General features: G+C 39.0%; 1 protein-coding gene across 1 annotated transcript; it reads right to left on the minus strand.

Annotated features, from left to right (window-relative positions):
• Positions 1-226: 226 nt before the first annotated feature.
• Positions 227-18,484, minus strand: LOC146368146 (STARD3 N-terminal-like protein). The gene is made up of 9 exons (XM_084913726.1): positions 18,324-18,484; positions 10,963-11,327; positions 4,024-4,101; positions 3,809-3,886; positions 3,421-3,474; positions 2,802-2,919; positions 2,137-2,232; positions 1,197-1,264; positions 227-1,116 (listed from the first exon to the last, which is right to left on the minus strand). Exons 2-8 carry the CDS (start codon positions 11,179-11,181, stop codon positions 1,200-1,202), a joined length of 708 nt encoding a protein of 235 aa, XP_084769852.1. The 5' UTR covers positions 11,182-11,327; positions 18,324-18,484; the 3' UTR covers positions 227-1,116; positions 1,197-1,199.
• Positions 18,485-20,377: the final 1,893 nt, after the last annotated feature.

Below are 20,377 nucleotides of genomic sequence, written 5' to 3' on the forward strand. Positions count from 1 at the left end.
TTCAGAGTCTGTTCACCTTAATTAAGACTAGTAATTTGGCTTAAGAAAAATAGAGATGAAAAAGTTTTTTTAAAGGAATATTTTTTTTAATAAACAGCTGACATTACCTGAAACAAACTGATATTTTCACATTTTATTTATTCATAAGGCTAATTTACGTCTAAGTTCTTATTCTGTTGATCTCTTTAAGGTCGACGTTTGACATAAACAATTAAACAAAACCACATAACCTTTAACATTTTAATGATTCTGTTATACAGACGGGCTTTTCTTTAAAAAAGAAAAAAAAGAATAAACATCCACTGAGCTTGCAAAGCATGCATGAAGATATGTACATTTCCATTAGAACGTTTCCCCGCCCGTCACAGCAGCTTTCGAGAGCAGCGTCCCTTCTGTTCAGTGCACTAAACCCAAATCTCCGAGTGTACATGCTGCACGTTTATGGCTCGTTTTCTTTAACACACAATCCTTCACTCGTTTCAAAACAAACAGTATCGTTCACATCTCTATATGTTACCTTAATATTCTTTCATGCACATTTTTAAGACATTGAAGTAATCATAAACATCTCTAAGAGTTTGACTTTCTCTTTCTGCTACAGTCTGGTCTGCAGGCTCAATACTGGCTGAACAATCCTTTCTGTGGCATCCATGAGCTTATTTTCCTTTGCAGTGACACAACCGAAGCATAAGAAAATGATCACAGAATTATAAGTAAACATTATGCTGGAAATAAGACATTAACACTCTGTTTTTTAATTGAAAGTGTATATATATTTTTTTAAGTTTTAAAATGAATGTAATGTTTTGAATTATGGATGGATACTGATAAGGATGTAATGATTTATTTCTGATAAATCTCTTGTAAGGTCTCGAGTTCCTTAAAGGTGGAGAAACAAAACTCATACAGTAACCAGAGTTCATGACACTGAAACTTTTAAGTGGCACTTTCCCGGTCGCGGTGTACGTGCAGAAGGCTGATATCAGAACGTGAGCTGCATTTGTGGATATGAACAAATACAAACTAAAATGGCTGAAGGTGTAAGGCAGAAGTTTTCCCCTCAGTAGCACAACGCTGGAGGACCCAAAAATCCCTCCATGTTCAGGATCGGCGATCCTGTGGAGAAATAAAACAGCACATCAGACTAATACTGTGGATACGAATCCTGACTGACGTCTGTCATTACGTATTCTTACCTGTTAAGTCACTTGTGTAATGAGCCCTTTTTCAGGTTCGTGTTTATCATCCAGCTCCTCGTCAGAGTCTGAGCACGAAAGGGAAATCGGTCAGCGTTTTTATAGAAACACCACAGAAAATTTAGGATGATAAAAGAACGGTGGAGCCAGGATTTTAACTGCCAACCTTCAGATTAGAAGACGACCCCTCTGAACCCGGACGGCTCAGGTATTCATGCCAACTAAATGTATTATCCTTAAAGACATTAATGGCATCTACAACTGCTTAATGGCAGATGATGCCCTTCGCTCTTATTTTGAAAATTCAGCCACTGATAACCAGCCTGACAATTCCTGTCTTGTCAGGTTTCATCATTTTTAAATTTTCTTGTTTATTGACCTGTGTGAAACAACTGAGGCGCGCTTGTCTTAATCCGTCTGCAGGAGGCTGCAGGTTCAAAGCAGCTGCAGGAGTCTGGTGTGAGAATAAACCTTCACTTTTAATTCTTCACATTTTACAGAAACGGGAATTATTTTTGTATTTTGTGTTATCGACTGCAGCTCTGCTTCTGCTCTGGAGAGTGTCTGTGTCTGCAAAGGATGGGCCCACCCATTGTATGGAAGGCTCACTGCAGAGGCAGCTGAGTAATTGAATTATTTTCTAAGCAATAAGATGTCTGCAGATGAAAAAGCTCCTTTCACTGTGCAGTGAAACAAATACTGAAGGAGCTACGCCACTCATTTCTGGGTGTGAAGTGCAAAGCTGGAAATCTAAAAACTCTAACAATAATAATAATGACAATAAAATGAACTGTATATCTTCATATTTTGTGTCTGTACGCTCATTTAAATGGGAATGAAGAGTCAGAATCATCAGACTGAGCAGTCTGAAGGAGCGACAGCTGAAGCGAGTGTGTCGGGTGTGTTTGGGTTTGTCTGATGTCAGTGGGAGGAAACAGACCTGCCAAAGACTCTGGCGGAGAGTAGAACTGCCCATCAGATAAAGGACCTGGACCCAGGAGAGGAGCCCTACTTGTATCTATGATGGACCGATGTCCTGAAACACAGCAGGATGAAGGAAGCAGGAATAACTGCATCAGCAGGACATCAATGAGGTTAAAATAACATAACAGTGGTGAAATAACTTTCATTTATCAGGTGAGTAAACACATTTGCAGATGTTGTTCATGGCATATAATTATTAATAATTACAGGTAAACTACCTGTGAAATAGCAACAGGAAGCTGATGCATTACGCTTTTTACTCTAACATTATAATAAATAATTATAATATTAACTTCTTATCCCATGATCTTTTATTTGAAATAAAACAACTGAATAAAATTACTCAGTATGTAGCTTTGAATGTTCACCAACAGGTGGCAGTGTTTCACCAGAGCGTCTGCTGCTGCTCTTTATCGTTTTCTTGTTTCTTTTTCATTCTCCACTCAGAGGCTCTTGAGTCATAGTACTTGTTTTTTCACATTCTTTTGCTAACTTAAAGGAAGGTTTTAAAAGGAACCTGTAAGGTAAACGATCTGTTGACAGAGATCACAGCAGCGACAGCAGCAGTACTGCAACAGTAATGAAGGTGCCTTTTTTATTATTAGCTCAATTGAGACTCACTGTTTTCGTCTTCGATCTCCTGAGGCAGGACCTTGAAGTCGAGCAGCCACGTTTCTATCCAGGCCAGAACGAAGGAGATGATGGGCAGCAGGTACCCAAAGGCCCCCTGACTCAGCAGCTACACAAGAAACACACACGTCCCAATATGAATACGTAATTCTACACAAAGCATACAAAATCTGACCATTTAAAATTTAGAAGGTGCAAAAACAAATATTTATTATTGTTAAGCAGCAGCAATTACAGGTTTTCCTGTACAGGAAGGAGATAGTTTGCTTCACTTCCTTAAATCCTCATGTATGCATCGCCATCGGGGAATATGGAGCAAAGACTGCAGAGGAAAATTAACTCCAACAACAAACTGTCCTCTAAGAGGTTTTTGTGTGTGGACATTGACACCAATACTAAAATAAATAAAGATATTATTAGAAGTAAAAAACTAAAGTCAGTGCAACATTTTTGTTACAAATAATGAAAATATTAGATGTTGTCAGGTTTCTTAGATCAAAGCTTTAAGTACCACCCTGTTTTCTGAGGTGCTGTTAAGGTGTGTGTGTGTGTGTGTGTGTGTGTGTGTGTAGGAGTGCAGACAGTTAGGAATTGTAAAGCTTTTTCTTACCTTCGACAAAATGACTTTAGCAATCAGGAAAGCACAGCTGACTGCAGTGGTGATCTGCACAAAGACAGAAAACATCAGAAATGCTCATGCTCTTATTTTTGCTAATATTTTAAACAGAACCCCTTTTACCTGAAAACATCCTCATGTTAATGGTCTTTAACTCTCTAAATATACTGAATATAATGACGTGAAATGGAAAATCACAGAATCACCCTGTAACAAACACTGATGCCCCCTGATGACATATTTAATGCACAGAAACAAGAATTAGTGCATCCTCCTGCCAGACACTTCACTGTGCACCCAACAATGTGAGCTCTTGCTGGGCAGCGCCCTCTGCTGGCGCAATTACAGAAACACTGTTGTGGCGTACAGCCTTAAAACCTACCGCGATGGCCCACCAGTGACGAAGCTTGCAGACAGCGTAGGCCAGGATGAGGACGGCAAACCTGAAAACTGCCAGCAGCTGAGGGAGGGGAGGAAGGTGAAGGTGGCACAGAAGGAGGAGAGAAACAAAAAGGAAGGAAAAAAATAGTGAAAAAAACCCCCACATAAAATAAATGATATAAAGTTGATCATTTAAAGCAAAAGAAAGAACCTTACAAAGATGTCGAAGAAGGAGGCGTGGTAGTCGTAGTGCAGGACTTCTTGTTCCAGCCGATTCTGAATGCCGCCGTTAACCTGACAAACACAAACAGCTCATCATGACAAATACTCTGAATGTTAAAGTTAACCCTGACACAACTGAGGCTAAAATGACCTGAGTGAGGCAGTTATATTTTTTGTTACTAGAGGAATATTTTTTGTAAGTTTATTCCATCTAAAATAACAATCATAAGTTTTAATACAACACAAAAAACATGAGAAGTTGTAGGATTCAAATAAACATTTGGGGTTAGGGCTGTGCGATGACCAAAATCTCATATCCTCATGTAAGACATTTCTCATCCTGATAACGATGTATATGACAAAAAAGGGCTTTTTATGTAAACTCTATGAATCTTGGGCAACCCGACTTGTGTGAAGTGTTTTCAGCTGGGTGTCGTGTACCTGGAGCCGAGTGTTTTGACCGGTGCATGAAACTATATGTAACGGCCACCATGTTCTTTGTATTTATTACACGGCGTGCTGCGAGGAAAAGCCTGTTCTAACGTTTGAGTCTAAGGTTTATTTTGAGCACCTGACGGCTCTTTTTTGCTTCTCATCTGTAAACTCTGTCAACAACCTTTCACGTGATTCTTGCGTAGGTGGTAGAAGAGGTTTGTTGTGTTTGAGTCTGTGGTGGGAACCGGTTTGCGGCATAATTTGCATAGTAGAGTTTTCTGGTCCGTGTCAGACTTTTCATAACCAAATCATGTCCATGCTACAGGGGCCGGCCCTCATTAGGAATAAGGTCCTCGTTTTGTTTTGACTAGTCCTTCTGTTTGGAGCTACCTGGTTCTGCCTCATATTCACTGGCCATGCTGGTATTCTCTGCGCCCCGATGGAAAAACGTTGCCGTAAACAGCTTATTTTGGAAACCACGAAACAAACGATAGCGTACAATTTGAAACGATAGTTTTTTTCATTTCGTCATCGATATATTTCATCATATTGCACAGCGCTATCTTGGGTCATAAAGGACCTCGCTCGGTGACTTCCTCTTGATTTTATGCCTTAAACTGAGAGCTGGCTTGACAACATCAGCAGTGCATCAGTTCTCTAGAACCAACAGGAAATCTGAGGGTGTTGGTGCTATATTTAAAGTCTCACTTCAATAAAACAGCACTCATATCTGCATGTATTAAAAAAGGACATGAAAAATGCAGCGGCAGACAGTTTGCAGACCTCAGCTTCACCTTTGCTTTTGATGACCTCAACAGATTTTTACTTTCTGGCATTTTTTACAGTTCCTCTTCCAAAAATGAAACGCAACTGCATCATTTTCAGTCACTGAAACAATCCTGCTCTCATTTACAGCTTTCACCTTTTTAGACTCTATTTGCAGATCTCCTTTGATGCCTTTTTTTTTTTTTTTTTTTTTTTAAATAATGGGCTCTCCCTCGCTCAATAACACATTTTGCACAATGAGTCACCGCAAGATGCATGACGTTAACCACAGGATGCAGAGGTTAAGCTTACAGATCTGCAGCACTCGCATCATTTCCTAAGCACAGCAGCTGAAAATCTTCCACCCCCACCGGCAACGGATGGAAATCATCCGAGAGGCAGAGGAGGAGGACGAGATAGATCAAGAAGAGTAACTTACAGGAACTATAAATAAAGGAAATGTTATTCTTGTTTCAGAAATATCTGAAAGAAAGACACAAAGAGTCTCACACTTCAAGTTTCTAATCATTTCATGTATAAATCCAGAACAGCTGCTCAAATTTCACCTAAAACTCGTGTTCCTGGTTTTGTTCTTCCTCGTCTTCCTCTCAGATTGTTTCCATCCATCGTTGGTGTTGGTACACTCTGACCTGAATTAGCTAACAATATGTATAACTGGAAAATCCCTGTGCTGCAGTTGTGTCTGTGAATCTTTGCCGTGAACTGATGTTTCTGTGCATCACTCTGAGAAGCAGTGCGAGTCTGTCATTTTTGCAAAATTAAGAAACAGCAACATGAGGTTAGAAAGATAACGTTTAAAGATATTGTGGTTTTAAGCACTGATAAAATGGTTTAAATGTGTTTGTGAGGTTCTGCAAATATACCTCGAGTAAGGTTGTTTAGCAACTGTGAGAAGCTACAACTCAGACGAAGTCGTGAGTATTAACATTAAATTGACAAAAAAAAGGACTTTTGCTTCATTTACAGTTAAAGCTAAAAGCTGTCAGCGTCAGCTTGTACAGACCTAACAGTGAATAATGTGCTGTCACCTAAACAACAAAATTCAAAACTGAGCTCAATCAAATGTGAAAAATTACCACAGAAATACTGTGTGGGTGAAAAATGAACTTCCTTTTGTTTCAAATGTCTCTGAAATGAATCTCTCTCACACAGTTTCAGATTAGCTCAGTGTGGCTAAGGTTAGCACTGTCAGAGTAAAGCAGCCGATAACCATTTGACCCGAGAGATGCAAACCATGCTCAGCACAGACGAGTGTGGTTTTGCATCTCTTGGGTCAAACGGTTATCAGCTGCTTTACTCTGGCAATCTACTCACACAGCTGCTCTTTTTCTAGATCAAAGTGATAAAGAAATGCGATCTGTCAGTCCCCGCTACAACATCTTAGACTCAACAGCTAAAAACCTTTGTATGTTGGTAAATATGAATTGAAATATGAAATAATTCACTTTACTGACTAAAGAGTGCAGCTAGTTGCACACAAAGCTGGGATCAAGATTTCCCTTCAGAACCATTACTTCTTATACTGGTCTTCGTCACTGTGCTATAATTAATATTTCGATTTATATGAGATGATAATGTATATTTTTATTATCATCCTAAATAGATGTTTGAAAAACTAGGTACATTAAATGAGACTGGAGGATTTCAGCTTTTTGTGTTAGAGGGCTGTGAACTCGACTCCCCTCTGTGATAAACACAGAAGCAAACTAAATGAAAGAGCAGGAACTTGGACTGAAAACACAAAGTACAGGTCTTGCTTGCTAGTTTACTCAGTTTCGTGATCAGCTGCAGTGGCATCATCGGCATGAGTGGAATGAATTGTTAGACAGAAAGTGCCACACTGCTGAAGTCAGTGGCTAAACTCAGCTCTGGAATTTAGCTCTCCAACAACAACACGATCTGCAACATATTCAGAAAGTCTGTATCCTGAGATTCTTTCTAGAACTTCTTTTACGGCGCTTGTACACAAAGAAGCTGCTCCTGACCATCAGAGGGAAGATTAATCAGAGGCCAGAGATTAATAATAACTAATGATTAAATGCAGAGTGGTGTATAAACACCATTAAATTCCAACTGCAGTGCTCTTATGTTGAAGGCTGATTTTTTTAAATCAACAAACTGCCAGCAAAAATACAACATCGACATCCTGAGTTGTCTTTGGTTGGCTGGCAGCTCCAACTTAAATCCAGCCTACATACTAATGCACGCCTCATATTTGAGAAGAAACAATCAGGATAGAAAAATGATTGATTACCTAAATAATCCTGTAGTAACAGGATTATTTTGGAGTCCTATGATTTAATGACATAACTGCTTCATCAACATTAGGCAAGAAAAAAGAAGCATATACTTACTATAATAATGTGTCAGTCATTGCACAACCAAGACGTCTCAGATGTGGTTTGTATAAAATAAGTTAGTATTGTAATTATGAGCATAATACTGGTATTAACATGGAGCTATTCTACTTATTTTCTGCTACATAAAGATTTTTTGTTGTTACTGACCATTTCTGTTATTTTATTTTGAAACATTATTAAATCAAAAACACTGTTAAAAACAAAAGATTTATATAAAACCCCTCAACATGATCATATGTAGCAAAAGATTTCAATTTGCACCCATTAGTAATGCTGACACACCTATACTTAGCCTATACTTAGCAGGGTGCGTCACCTTCATCACAGTGTCCAAATGTGTTTTTGAGGCAGAAATTGCAAAAAAATGTATCTTTTCATAGCAAAGGTATTAAAGGCAGTAAAGGTATGAACCCTGTCTGAATGTTGGGGTTTTCTCTCCAATACTGTTGGGTCTTTATCTCATAATTATAAAGCACCTTGAGGCCACTTTACTAACGATATATAAAAAAAACTGAACTGAATTAACACTCAGCACTACTCCTCCAATCAGTCCCATAGCAGCTAGTCAAAACAGAGTAACGTAATAGCCAAAGTGTTCAGTGTTACAGCTGAGAGGAAGGAAGGAAACTTCTTCACAAAAAAATAAAAAAGTCATCAAATTGTTGAGTAAAAACTGCTCAGGATTAAAGTCATGGATGATGAAACGTTCTCCATTTTGAAAGTGAGCAGGTTTGCAGTGCATTTGCAGGGTGCTCTTCTAGTTACACAAAAGAGAACAACTCCGTCTCTCGTGGACAGTTATTTTAGTGCCCGAGGTCAAATGGAGCATTCTGGGAATGTGTGCCGCAGTCAAATCACTTCCTCAATCAGCTGCATGACCTCGATCCACTCGTCCAGCATGCAGGCTGTCCTGCTTCTGCTCGACCTTGACACAATTCACTCCAACTGTAAACGTTGTTTCTCGGTGCACAACTGCTGGCATTTTACAGTTCCAGAGCGATAAAACACAGTAACCTATCATGACTGAGGACGACTGACAATAATGTAACTGCTTCCTCCCGATTAATGGTTAACAGACCTGTTTTTAACAAGTCAAATAAGATAAAATAGTAAAACATGTAAACAGGCAAACTGAGCAGGAACCGTATTAATGTATGCACAAGATTAAAAAACTTTTTTTCTGTAGTTCATAAACTCTGTTTGTTTGTGGTATCTAAATGCACCCTTACAGGAATACGTTTGATAATTCTGCTGACTTTATCCATCTCTTATCGTGATGGCATTTTAGTAACATTTTTTACTAAATGTTCCTTCCGGCTTTTTTCAGATGTGACATTTACAGAAAAAGCAACAACGCTGAGTAACATCTTCAAAAAGGAGAGAGACAGAGTCCACTCGGCTTAATTAATGATTGCTGTCATCTAAGAAGATAAACGTGTTCAGAATAAATTAAAACTTTCAGTCAAATACTGTAAACAGTTCAGAGTCCTGGAGGACACAAACACTGTTCCAACATGCTGGACACTTCAATACTGCAGCACGAGCCTGTAAATTCTCCATTAGTTTAAATCAGCAGACCCTGAGATCACGGTTCAAAGCAGAAAAAACAAAGATCGGCACCCTGCACATACTGCAGCATTTCAGTAACTAAAAACCAGAAAAGTTCCTGCAAGAGCTCCTCCTAAACTGCCACCATGATAAAAGAATAGAAACAAACAGATGTATGTCTTTTGTTTTTGTTTTTATCTGGATGGGTTAACAACACTGCCGTTTGGGATGTTAAAGACAAGAAATTCTTTCCTTTTAAAACAAAGCATGGATGTAATTTGATAAAGTTAGTTAGCTTTCTAACACTCCACCTAACTGGACTGAAGCCCTCAACAGAGTCCATCTGCAGAACCTGCACCATGTCAAGAACTGGCTTCTGTACCTCTATATGAAGCTCACCAAGAGCAGAACGAGGATAGCTGCCGCAAACTGATGTGTAAGACGGTGGATTTGGAGCTCAACCACCACTGGATGAGAGACTCACTGAAAAGGCAGCTGGTTTTATTACTCAATGATTTGTTGTTACAAAGATAAAAATTGTGAACAGGAAGAAGTAATGGTATTACTTCTCCCTTGTCACAAGAAGTCACCACAGCAGGTAGATGCCTTTCCTGAACCAAACCCAATGGGATAAGCGTCTCCTTCTGGGATCTTTCACCTGGTAGGCGAACCACTGTAAACCACGATACCAACTAAACCACTTGATAGTTTAGTTAAGAAAAAGTCTGTACAGATAAGGAACGTGCATTCTTCACCAGCTTTAAACCTTTGTTCACATGTAATGCCATATTCCACACTTTGCTATCAGTTGTGTACAAATCGGTGGCTACTCATGAGTTCCTCTGAACTTTCATACAACTGAGCTCAACAAACAATAACTGTCAGTCAGCAGAGGAAACTCATTTTTCCTCCAAAGTGATTCAGTGCATCAGAAATCTACGGTGTGTTTATTTTTGTTATTCAGTTCAGTTGTGCGTCAAGCTGACTGCTGTTAATCGTACCGATCAGGCACAAAAGTAAAAGCAGATAGGAATGATACTGTCAATCCGAAAGTCCACCACAAGCTGAAAGAAACAACTCGAAATGCTCTAAAACATAGGTGTCAAACTCTGGCCCGCGGGCCAAATTTGGCCCGCAGCCTACTTACATTTGGCCCGCGAATACATACCAAATTACTATCAGAGCTGGCCTACTGGTATTATACAGCTAATATATATATTGTTTAGTATTAAGCTTTGCTTGTTCCATATTCAGTTTTTCAGCAAAACGTGTTTGAGTCCATAAGAAAAGATTCATTCTTATATCTGGAGGAATAAATATATTTCAATAAATATTAACGTTAGCCCGCGACTTTGTTCCAGTTTTGAATTTTGGCCCACTGTGTATTTGAGTTTGACACCCCTGCTCTAAAAGAACAATAAATGTTTTTCCACAAAAAAGCAAAACCAAAGGCTCTGAGCCTGGCCTTTTAACGGCTTCACCTACTTTGGAGTTTTTTAAAAACTTCAATACTAGCGTTTTATCTTTCCTGACCTTGTTTAACTTTACTTTTAAATAACCCTTTAATCTCTGGGAAATAATAAAATCATCTTCAGTTTTAGTTTTTTCTTGAGCAAAATACATAGAAGACAGCAGATGCATCCAATAAATTTCTCCCGAGTAGGCTGACTCAGTCAAAAAGGCTCACTGTCTGGTGATATATCTTAATCTCGTGTGGTTTTACATTGCTGTAAAAACTTTATTACTACAGATATCTAATAAAAAAACAAAACTGCTGTCACAGCCACTACAAACACAGACTTACATTGAGTTCTATGATCCAGAGCATGGTGATGAACAAGAGGTCAAAGGTGACAAAGAGGCAGAAAGTCCTCCTCACATCCGAGATGCATTTCTTCTCTCCGATGTCGTACGCCTCCAATCTCACAGAAACGGCCGGGGAGTTGACAGACCCCATGCCTGTTCTGACAGGGATCTGTGAGTAGCTACCGCTGCTGCTGCCTCCACCACGTCGGCCTTCCATCGCTGGCCACCCCACCTGGGCAGGGCTGGCCCCACCTACTGGTCAATTTTAGGAAAGCGTCAGAGGTGGAAGATCATTGGAGCTGGAAGCGAGGCTGGTGTTGGTGATGTGGAGTCACTGTGTGGAGGTTAAAAGCATCACTGCATCTGTAGAAAAGAAGATGAAGAAGGTAAAGAAATGGCAATCTCCTCTCAGGGAGTAAACCTCAGCGATTTTCTAAAGCATCTAAGTCTTTGTAGACATAATAAAAATTCTGACAATCGTCTGCTTTTTTTTTTGAACAACATAGTAAAGCAGAATAAGCTCCATCAGGCTGTGGATTTACATTGTTGAGTTAGATTTTATAACGATTTGTTCATAATACAAAGCTTTTAGAGATCTTTGGGCTTTGCAGTGCTAAGAGTGTTTATGTTTCTGGTTTCTGAGAGCAGAGCTAAACAAAACAAAAACAAAACAAAAAAACAAGTACAACACAAACCCCCCCCAAAATCTAATTCAAACCACTAGTCATGCACAAAACCAACCATATATAGATCTGGAATGCAGATCGACTAGTAAATCAAAACGTTCACCTTCTGGCTCAGTTATCCCGTCACCACCACAGTCTAGTGCAACATCTGAGGTGTCGGATGTCAGCTTCAAATTGCTCTTTCACTTATAACTGAGCTTAAATTGGACTTTTCTACTAAAAAAAAAACCCTGTAAAAATCACTGTCACATGACCCAGAAAAAGATTTCCGTTATCATCTAGCTTCAATGACTTTTGGACCTCATACCATTAAACACTGTTTACACTGTCTTTGTTTTAAGGAACTGAAACCAGTTGTGCTTTTGCTTTAACTATCAGCTGCTCTGATACACAGAAAAAAAAGGCAGGATGGAAACGTGATTTGTACAGTCTGGTCCCAGCAGGTTTTCTCTGGTGATGTGGTTTCACAGTCTTGTGACTTTCATGTTTTACATGAATTAGTCTTTTTGGTTCACAAAATGCATCTATTTTAGGGCTTTAGTCAGGTTTAAATGACTGTTAATTACCTGAAAAATAAATCTGTTAAAAGAACCATTCAGTCACTTTGTAATGGGACGTATCTTCAGCACAATCGTATGTACTGTGCACCTGAAACTAATATCGTTCACCATTTGGCGCTTCCTTCTCACATGCCAGAGAGCTATTACAGTTACACCGCAGATGGTGTCTAAAACGATTTAACCCTCAACTTCCTAGCAGTTGCATCATTACATTATTTCAGCATTTGCAGTTATTCCAACTGTTTTATTAATCCTTAACATACTTTTCATTTACTTGTTCAACTTTACAAAATGCCAGTCAAAAAAAAAAAAAAAAACCCAGAAAGTATACGGGACATTGACTGTCATTCAAACCTGAACTTTACCCAGTATTTTCCACATAAATCAGCTAGCACCAACATTAAAACCAATTACATTTGCCACGCTGCAATGGATCCTGTTTTTTATGTGGATGTTGTTTTCACACAGACTGCCCTACTTAAACATTATTGCAGCCAAATTACACCTCCCATATGGCAATGGCACTCCCTGACGGCTGCAGCTTCCCTTGGAAGTCTAATGCGTCAGACCGGAGCTTAATTACTCAGGAACAACAACAACAACAACAACAACAAAAAAAATAAATAAATAAATCCACATATATATTAGCGTCTGAGTTGCAAGGGCCAGCAGTCAAAGCAATTTTAAATGACATTTTATTTAAACATATGGGATCCCAGCACCACCCTCTCCCCAGCCACCTACTCCACCTCTTCCAAAGTGAAGGTGTGGTATCAGGGTGCTCAGCCCCGCCGTGAGATGTAATGTCTCCAGCACGTCCTGGGTCTGCACCAGCTTACAAAACAAAGAAACAGATTAGAGCTGGGGACCTGTCGCTGTTCTAAATGTCTTTGAGTGGTTACAATTTCCACTGCTTCAAATCTGTTAACTAACAAGTTTTCATTTAAATATGTGTATGAGACTCCAACGTATTTACAAGTAGTAACCTCCAGGTCTGAAAAATTAATCCAGAATGGAAGTGCAAACAACTAACAGGAGCAGTTCCTCTGAAAGACACCAAGGCTGGTGCCAATTCCCGCAGTTAGAGCAACAAATACTGAGGCAGCAGTTTGAACAGGCTTGCCAAAGCTGGACACAGCGGAAGACTGAAAAGATGTTGCTGGTCTGATGACTGCTGTGACATTCAAATGGTAGGGTTAGAATTTGGTGTAAACGACATAAAAGAATGAACATCTTGCCTTGTATTAACATTTCAAGTTGCTGATAGCGGTGTGAGAGTGTGGAGAATATTTTCTAGGCATACTTTGAGCCAATTAGTACCAGCTTAGCATTGTTTAACCACCACAGCCCAGCTAATGCTGACCATGTCTATCACTTTATAACCACACTGTACCCATTTTTTGATGGCTGCTTCCAGCTCAAATCATCTCAAACTGGTTTCTTGAACATGAAGATGAGTTCACTGTACTCCAATAGAGCATCTTTGGGATGAGGTGGAACGGCAGATTCAAGTCAACAATTAATGAACATGACTTCATGACGCAGTTCTGTCAGCAACAGGGGTCATACCTGCTATAAACAAGGTGTACCTAACAAAGTGGCCAGTAATTGCATATATGCTGTTATGATGGATGTTTATAATAAATATTAACTGAGAGAGAAAAGATACACCAAAGCTACTCTAGGGTAATAACAAAACGAGGGAAATTAACAAACTACATCTAACTGTTTTGGATTCAGAACAATTATTTTCAGCCTTTTATAAGGATTAAAATTTAACTCTGGATTTATTTTGGCAGCTTGAACTAGTTAAAGAAGATGCTGCCTATCCTGACATTTACATGAAAAGTCAAAACTACTATTTAAAAGACAATGACGACAGACTCTAGGCAGACAATCCTGTAAAACATGGAAATATGAAGCATCTCTGATGGCTCAACACAGTAAGAAGAAGGGATGGAAATGATGTATAACTAGTTGAATACTGGAATCAGTGTTTTAAGCTGTGATGTAATAAACTAGTGGTGGGAAAATGAAAAAGAAAGAAGACAAATGTTTTCCTTTTGTGTTTTCCCGATTATGTGTCCAATATTTAAAAAAAAAAACAAAAAAACAACTACAAACTCTTTACAGGAATAAACCTGAAACCAATTGTTCTGCTGGGGAAGTTTCGTAAGCGGCACGAAGTTTAAAAAACAACATTCACCTGAGGGAGGCCCCCAGGAGCTCAGGTCTGACTGGTTTCAGCGACCAGAAACTGGAATGTACGGTGAGCAAACTGTGTTAAAATGCAGTGACTGATAAAAGACGGATGAGCACCATCACCATCACAATTAGTTGATCAATATTCTCAATAATATAACAAAAGGCTTTCTCACAGACTGTATTATAATACAAATACAAACCACACATGGATTATTGCATGGTCCTGAAGCCAGCAGCGCCCTTGGTCATGAGATTTGTTTTAAATGTTTGCTGTATTATTGTTTTTAAATCATTGGAGTATACAGATTTTAAAAGTGTTTTATGATTACAATAGTTCGTAAAGTAGCAGAAGTATTCACATATCACAGTGACGGAGGTTAAAGGTTAATTATCAACCTTCTGTGGAGGAAATAAGGTGCTTGTTGTGCATTACGTTCAACATTTTCCTAATGTACCTTCAAACAGCTAATACCGCTTGAGCATTCCTGTCTGTGCCTAATGTCAAGTCATAGTCATGTAGTTTCTCTTTTCAAGTTCTTCTTGATGAAAATCACACTTTAACCTTTGACTTTCATAAATGATGTGACAGACTTAACACCATGTTAAGTCTATTTGGCAAATTCTGATCAATTATGAAGGATTTTCCAGAATATTCTGACCGGCTACCTTTGATAACGCAGAAACAGAAATCTTGAGTTGTGGTATCAGGGTGCTCAGCCCACAGATATTGAACTTCACATACCCCATCTGCCTCCATTTGGGACTGCAATGGCCTTAAAAACCCTACACATATCTTCCCTACTTAAGTGCAGCCTTTTTTCTAATGGAATTACAATATCGGCATCTGGTCTCTGACTTCTCATCAATTGTGTGGGCGTCCTTTAGAGGACATTTCATCGGAATAAAGGCAAATACGGTGGTGCCTTTATCTGCAGAAATATGTGGCCTGTAGCCAGTGGGTGGGGCACCACATGCTCGCTCTCACTGTTAGATTGGATAGAAAAGTCTGCAGCAGGACAAGCGAATATTAATGACGTTTCTGAGTGTTTCGATTCCATCAAGAACAAAAACAAATCTTAGCTAACCAACACTCACTGGGTTTTAGTGGATTACTATATTTCACAGAAATATTACAGAAACAGTTTCTTTGGTACAATAATCCAGCTGTGCAGAAATCAGGGAGTCGGGAAGAAGCAGCTCATTAAATTCTGTGCTTGTTTAAGACTGAAGCACATATTATATTATCATAATACCAGAGCTGAACTGGATGACTCATTCCTCATTAAATTACTTCAGATGTTATTTAAAAAATATCTATATTTTATGCAAGTGAAGCTGCTTGTGCTGCCACCTAAACCAATCATAACGTGGCCTCAAATGTTAAAGTAACCTTATGAGCAGAATCTGATATAAGAGACTATCAGTTATGGAGACAAAGATAAAGGCAAAAAAAAAAACAAAACTGTATTTAAATTAAATAAGCAAACTGATATGAATGAACCTTAAATTTAGATAATACAAATCATCAGCAAGAATAATAAAAAACAAGCAAAAACAAATAATAAAACAAACCTCAGCTAACGTGGAAGTTACACTGCAAGGTGGTCTGTTTAATAAATAAAATCTGACAGGTCACATACAGGACCATTAACATCTCTGTAAACAGAACTCAGCTCCCACAAAGCTCCAAATGAAGAAAAACTGCCTCTGCATGCAGAGAACTGTTTGTGGAGACATCCAGCATGTCGACGCACAGTGAGTGAATGATGAAGAACAAACCATAACGAGGGGCAGGGCTACTACACTGCATTGTGTCCATCAGGTAAAAAAAGAAAAGAAATCTATTGGCTAATCTACACCATATCAATAACAGCTTCCTTAAGGTTTTAAAATGCACTGCAGCTGCATTTTAAAACATATCTACAAGCACTCTAAACTTAGCAGTGCACATATGTTTCATGTTTACACTCAACAGAGAGACACATCGTTGATTAGATCATCCACGCTTCCTTGCAGGCTGTTGAAAGATATACTACTGTGGTTCCCTGATGAACTTTTGACCGGTTTCTGTTCTCAGATTATCAAATCACCATCAGCATCATCCCCATCATCTCTGGAGCAGGTTAGCTAAACTCAAGTACCCAATGTTCTGATTTGGGGGGGGTCACAGGGACTTGTCCACTTGTAATGCCAAAGAAACACACAGGTATGAATACAGAGGTACTATGAAGGTAGCTCACGTCTTACTGGAGTATATCACCATAGTGACTTAAACTGTAGAGCAAACCTGCTACAGAGCAGGTTGTGTTTGAGATTACGGATCAACAAGTATGAAATCACCACTTAGCTACCAATCAGTTCTCTGGAAAACTGCTTTACAACAAGTACCTGAAAGATCCCTTTGGACTGCTGTGCCATGGAAAGTGGGAGGATCTTTCCATTGATAGTAGTCTAGTCTAGTTTAGATTCTTAAATTCAACTTCATTCTTTGACTTTTCCCATTTGTCTGCAGAACAATTTCACAACATTTTGAATTCCTCTATAAACATTAATCTCGTTTTTTTCTTTTGTCTGCAACGCTTGTTCCTAGCATGTCCTCGTCCATGAAAGCATTTAATCTTATCTGAGCAATTCCTCTTGGTCTCCTGTATCACTGCTCATCATTCGACATGCTTTTCCCAGTATATCCACGGCCATTTTTGTATTTATGCTTGTATTTTCTCCCAGACTGGTAAACATCAACAGAGCTCAGCAAAAGAACTTTTAGTTCCTATTTGAACTTTATTAATACAAGTGTTTAACCTTTTCATGTTTATAGTTTTATCTTTCTTTGTAAAGTCAGCTGTTCTGCTGCTCTGTATGTGATTGGTCAGATGCCCCCAACGCCACCCCTTTCATGTAAACAGGCTAGTAGCTAAAATGGAAAACCCTGGTTTACCTTATAGAGTTGATAACTAGCGTCATGTGATCACTTAGCCTGATTGACAATGTTGGGATAAGTTAATCAAGATAACAGAAAGATATCTTGAGTATGATGAACAATGAATTTAACTCCTAAATATGACTTACACAGAATGTGATGACGTCATACGCTTTGTACTTTGATGTGTGGTGATTGGAAGTGTCTGTGTGGTGCAGCCTGGACAGACCAGACCAGCTGCACCACACAGACACTTCAAACCTCACCCGAGGACAAAAAGCACAAGAACAACAACAAAAAAAGAAAGAAAACAAACCTTAGAAACATGCAGGGTTACAGGAGAAGCCAGTCGTGCAGAGGTGAGCCTGTGTGAGTCTGAATTTAACTCCTATTTATGACTTCCTACCAAAGAATGATGATGGGAGAATTTCGATTTATTTATTAACATATTTATTACGCGTTAGTTTTATGGGCCTGTTCCACTTAAGGTCAGATTGGTGTCTATGAACCAAAATGAGTTTCACACCAATGATCTAAACTCATGTCATGCTCTCAAGGCCTGATTTTATTTTAGTAGTTAAAACGCGTCTAAAATGAGGTCTGTTCCGTGTTAATGCTTCTTCAGAACCACGAGTCCAGATGCTGCTGCTACTTTGACCGTCACAGGGAGTCACCTGCGCCTGTTTGACAACTTAAAATTCCCGATCAGAGACCGAAAGCGCACCGCAAACACCTGCCTAAAGAGGCGGAAATGAGACCAACAAAACCCGCAGCAACACGGCGCCGGGGCATTTAGCACAAATATATGCCATTAAACCAGAAAATAACTAAATGAACGAGGTGAAATAAAACGAAACAAACACTCACGGTACATCTGCACGAAGCCATAGCAAACCCGAGCGGTTCCTTTGAAAGCTAGCTAGCCATTTTGTTAGCTTAAATTCGTTTACTAAAACCCGGTTTTTAAATTCGACCTCCTACAACTTACCTCTAAAACTCGCTGTTTCGGGTGTTTTTTTAATATGCTGTCATCCAGATGACTTCAGCGGGGAGAGATCAACCCCAGTAGAGCGGACAGCTCATCTGTTTCCTCCTTGTCTGCTCGGACAGGACGGAGTAGCTGCATTAAAATAAACTCCCGCGAAGGACTCTGGGAGATGTAGTATGCAGCTGGACCAACAGCTGAGCGCGGACAGAGTGGTCCCCCTGGCGACTGTTACTGCATAACTACACACAAAGTGCTTTCCATATCAAAATAATTACAGTTTTCTTGGTTATTATCATAATTATAATTTAGTTTTAAGCTTTTTTCCAGTTCAGTTCATTTGCAGAGTGACTTTGCTTTTCAGTTTAGTTCCTATTTGAAAATGTTCCGTATTTGTTTAGTTTTATTTATTCACGTTATCAAATGCAATGACTTAATTTAGCTTGTCGGTTTCTATTTATTTATTAATGTAAAAAATGTTGTTTTATTCACTTTTTAATACTCTTAGTGTTATTATTATTTATTATTTTATTTATTTATTTATTTTTACAGATTTTAACTACGCACAGGTCTATATTAAAGTTCACTTAAACAACATGCTACAGAGTCATCCACAGACAATATTTAAACATCTCTATAATCCAAGCCCTTGTTTAAGTAAGTCTAGTTGTTGGCCTGTACTGTATAAATCCAGAAGCTTCTCGTTCTGTCTTTTGTTGTTTATTTACAACTCTGTGTCTCTCTCTCTCCCCAGTCTCAGTCATGTCTCTGTGTTCTGTCTTCCTGATCTGTTCCTATGTTCTTCTCTTTGTGTTTTGTCTTTTGTCTCCCCAGTCTGTCACGTGTTTCAGTGTTTGTTGTGTTTGTGCTACTTCCTGTTTCATTTTGACTGTACCTCATCTCATGTGCATTGTGTTCAGTTTTGCTTACTGCTGTGTTCCCAGGTGTCTCCACTTCCTTAATTACCCCTCATCCCTCTGTCCTTTGTCAGAGTGTCTGTTCTCCTGCGTCTCCAAGTTCCTAGTGGTCTATCCCGTTTAGGTTTTCCTGCTTAGTTCCTTGTTTCCGTTTGGTTTTCTTATTTTTGTTCTGTTTTGTCAATCAGCCTTAACAAATGCCTCTCCTTCAGTTAACTCATTTCGGTCACCACACGTCTGCATTTGGGTCTTCTCTCTGCCAGACAGACATAGATTTAACAATGTCTGTGAAGCTGGATTTAGGAAATGAGTGCTTAAAGTTTTTAGAACATGTTTATGTTAGCTAACTAATGACAGAACTGAGAGCTCACTGGAAAACAAGAAGATTTATAAAGATTGTTATCAGAGCATATCAGCTAACAGATGGGTTTTCCAAATCAGTGCAGCTAGCAAAACAACGTAGAACCACTTACTGCTCAAGAGACGCAGACTGAAAGTGGACATTATAGCCTTAATTTCTTAACATAAAAGTCAAGAACGTCTTTATTGCAGTCAGGGACAAAAGTAACCCCTTAGACTGCTTTTTAGTTTTAGTTCCCGTTTTCCAGTATCCTCATGCTGAATTTTTTTTTTTTAAACATTTCTTCTGCAGCCGCTATCAGGCTGCTATCAGTCTCTCCCAGAGGTGGTAAAAGTACAGACATTCTGTACTTAAGTAGAAGTACAAATACTACTTTTAAAAAATAAAAGTTTAAATACTGATTCAACTTCTCTATTCAGGTAGAAGTAAAAAAAAAAAATACAGGCTCTGAAATGTACTTAAAGTATGAAAGTGAAAAATAGTTCTTTGCAGGATGTTTCAGAAGAAAGATTCTGGGCGGGCAGATCAGCAAATGTGATTTTCCCTTCAAACAGCTATACACAGGATGATTTCTTTAGATGACTCATCATTTAAAATACTTCAGTGCTTACAGTTAATGCAGACTCAGGCATGGAAAGGCTGGTCTTTGTGACAGGTGGGTACTGACATACATGGGTGCAGCTGCTTCACCTCTGCTAAACCTGTGTCTCTGAACTGGACCATGTCATTGTCAGTGTTTGTAGTCTCATGAGCTCTCCTGTGATATTTAGTTTGCATAC

The sequence above is a fragment of the Perissodus microlepis genome, chromosome 18 (assembly GCF_051167445.1).
Source record: "Perissodus microlepis isolate ML-2025 ecotype Zambia chromosome 18, ASM5116744v1, whole genome shotgun sequence".
NCBI lineage: Eukaryota > Metazoa > Chordata > Actinopteri > Cichliformes > Cichlidae > Perissodus > Perissodus microlepis.

Excerpts from the sequence above, each read along its gene's own strand:
- LOC146368146 (XM_084913726.1), bottom strand. The coding sequence starts at position 11,181 with ATGGAAGGCCGACGTGGTGGAGGCAGCAGCAGCGGTAGCTACTCACAG. Across the intron at positions 2,233-2,801 it reads GGAGATCGAAGACGAAAACA|GACATCGGTCCATCATAGAT; the intron begins GTGAGTCTCAAT and ends GCTGTGTTTCAG. Across the intron at positions 1,265-2,136 it reads TCCGCCAGAGTCTTTGGCAG|ACTCTGACGAGGAGCTGGAT; the intron begins GTCTGTTTCCTC and ends TTTCGTGCTCAG.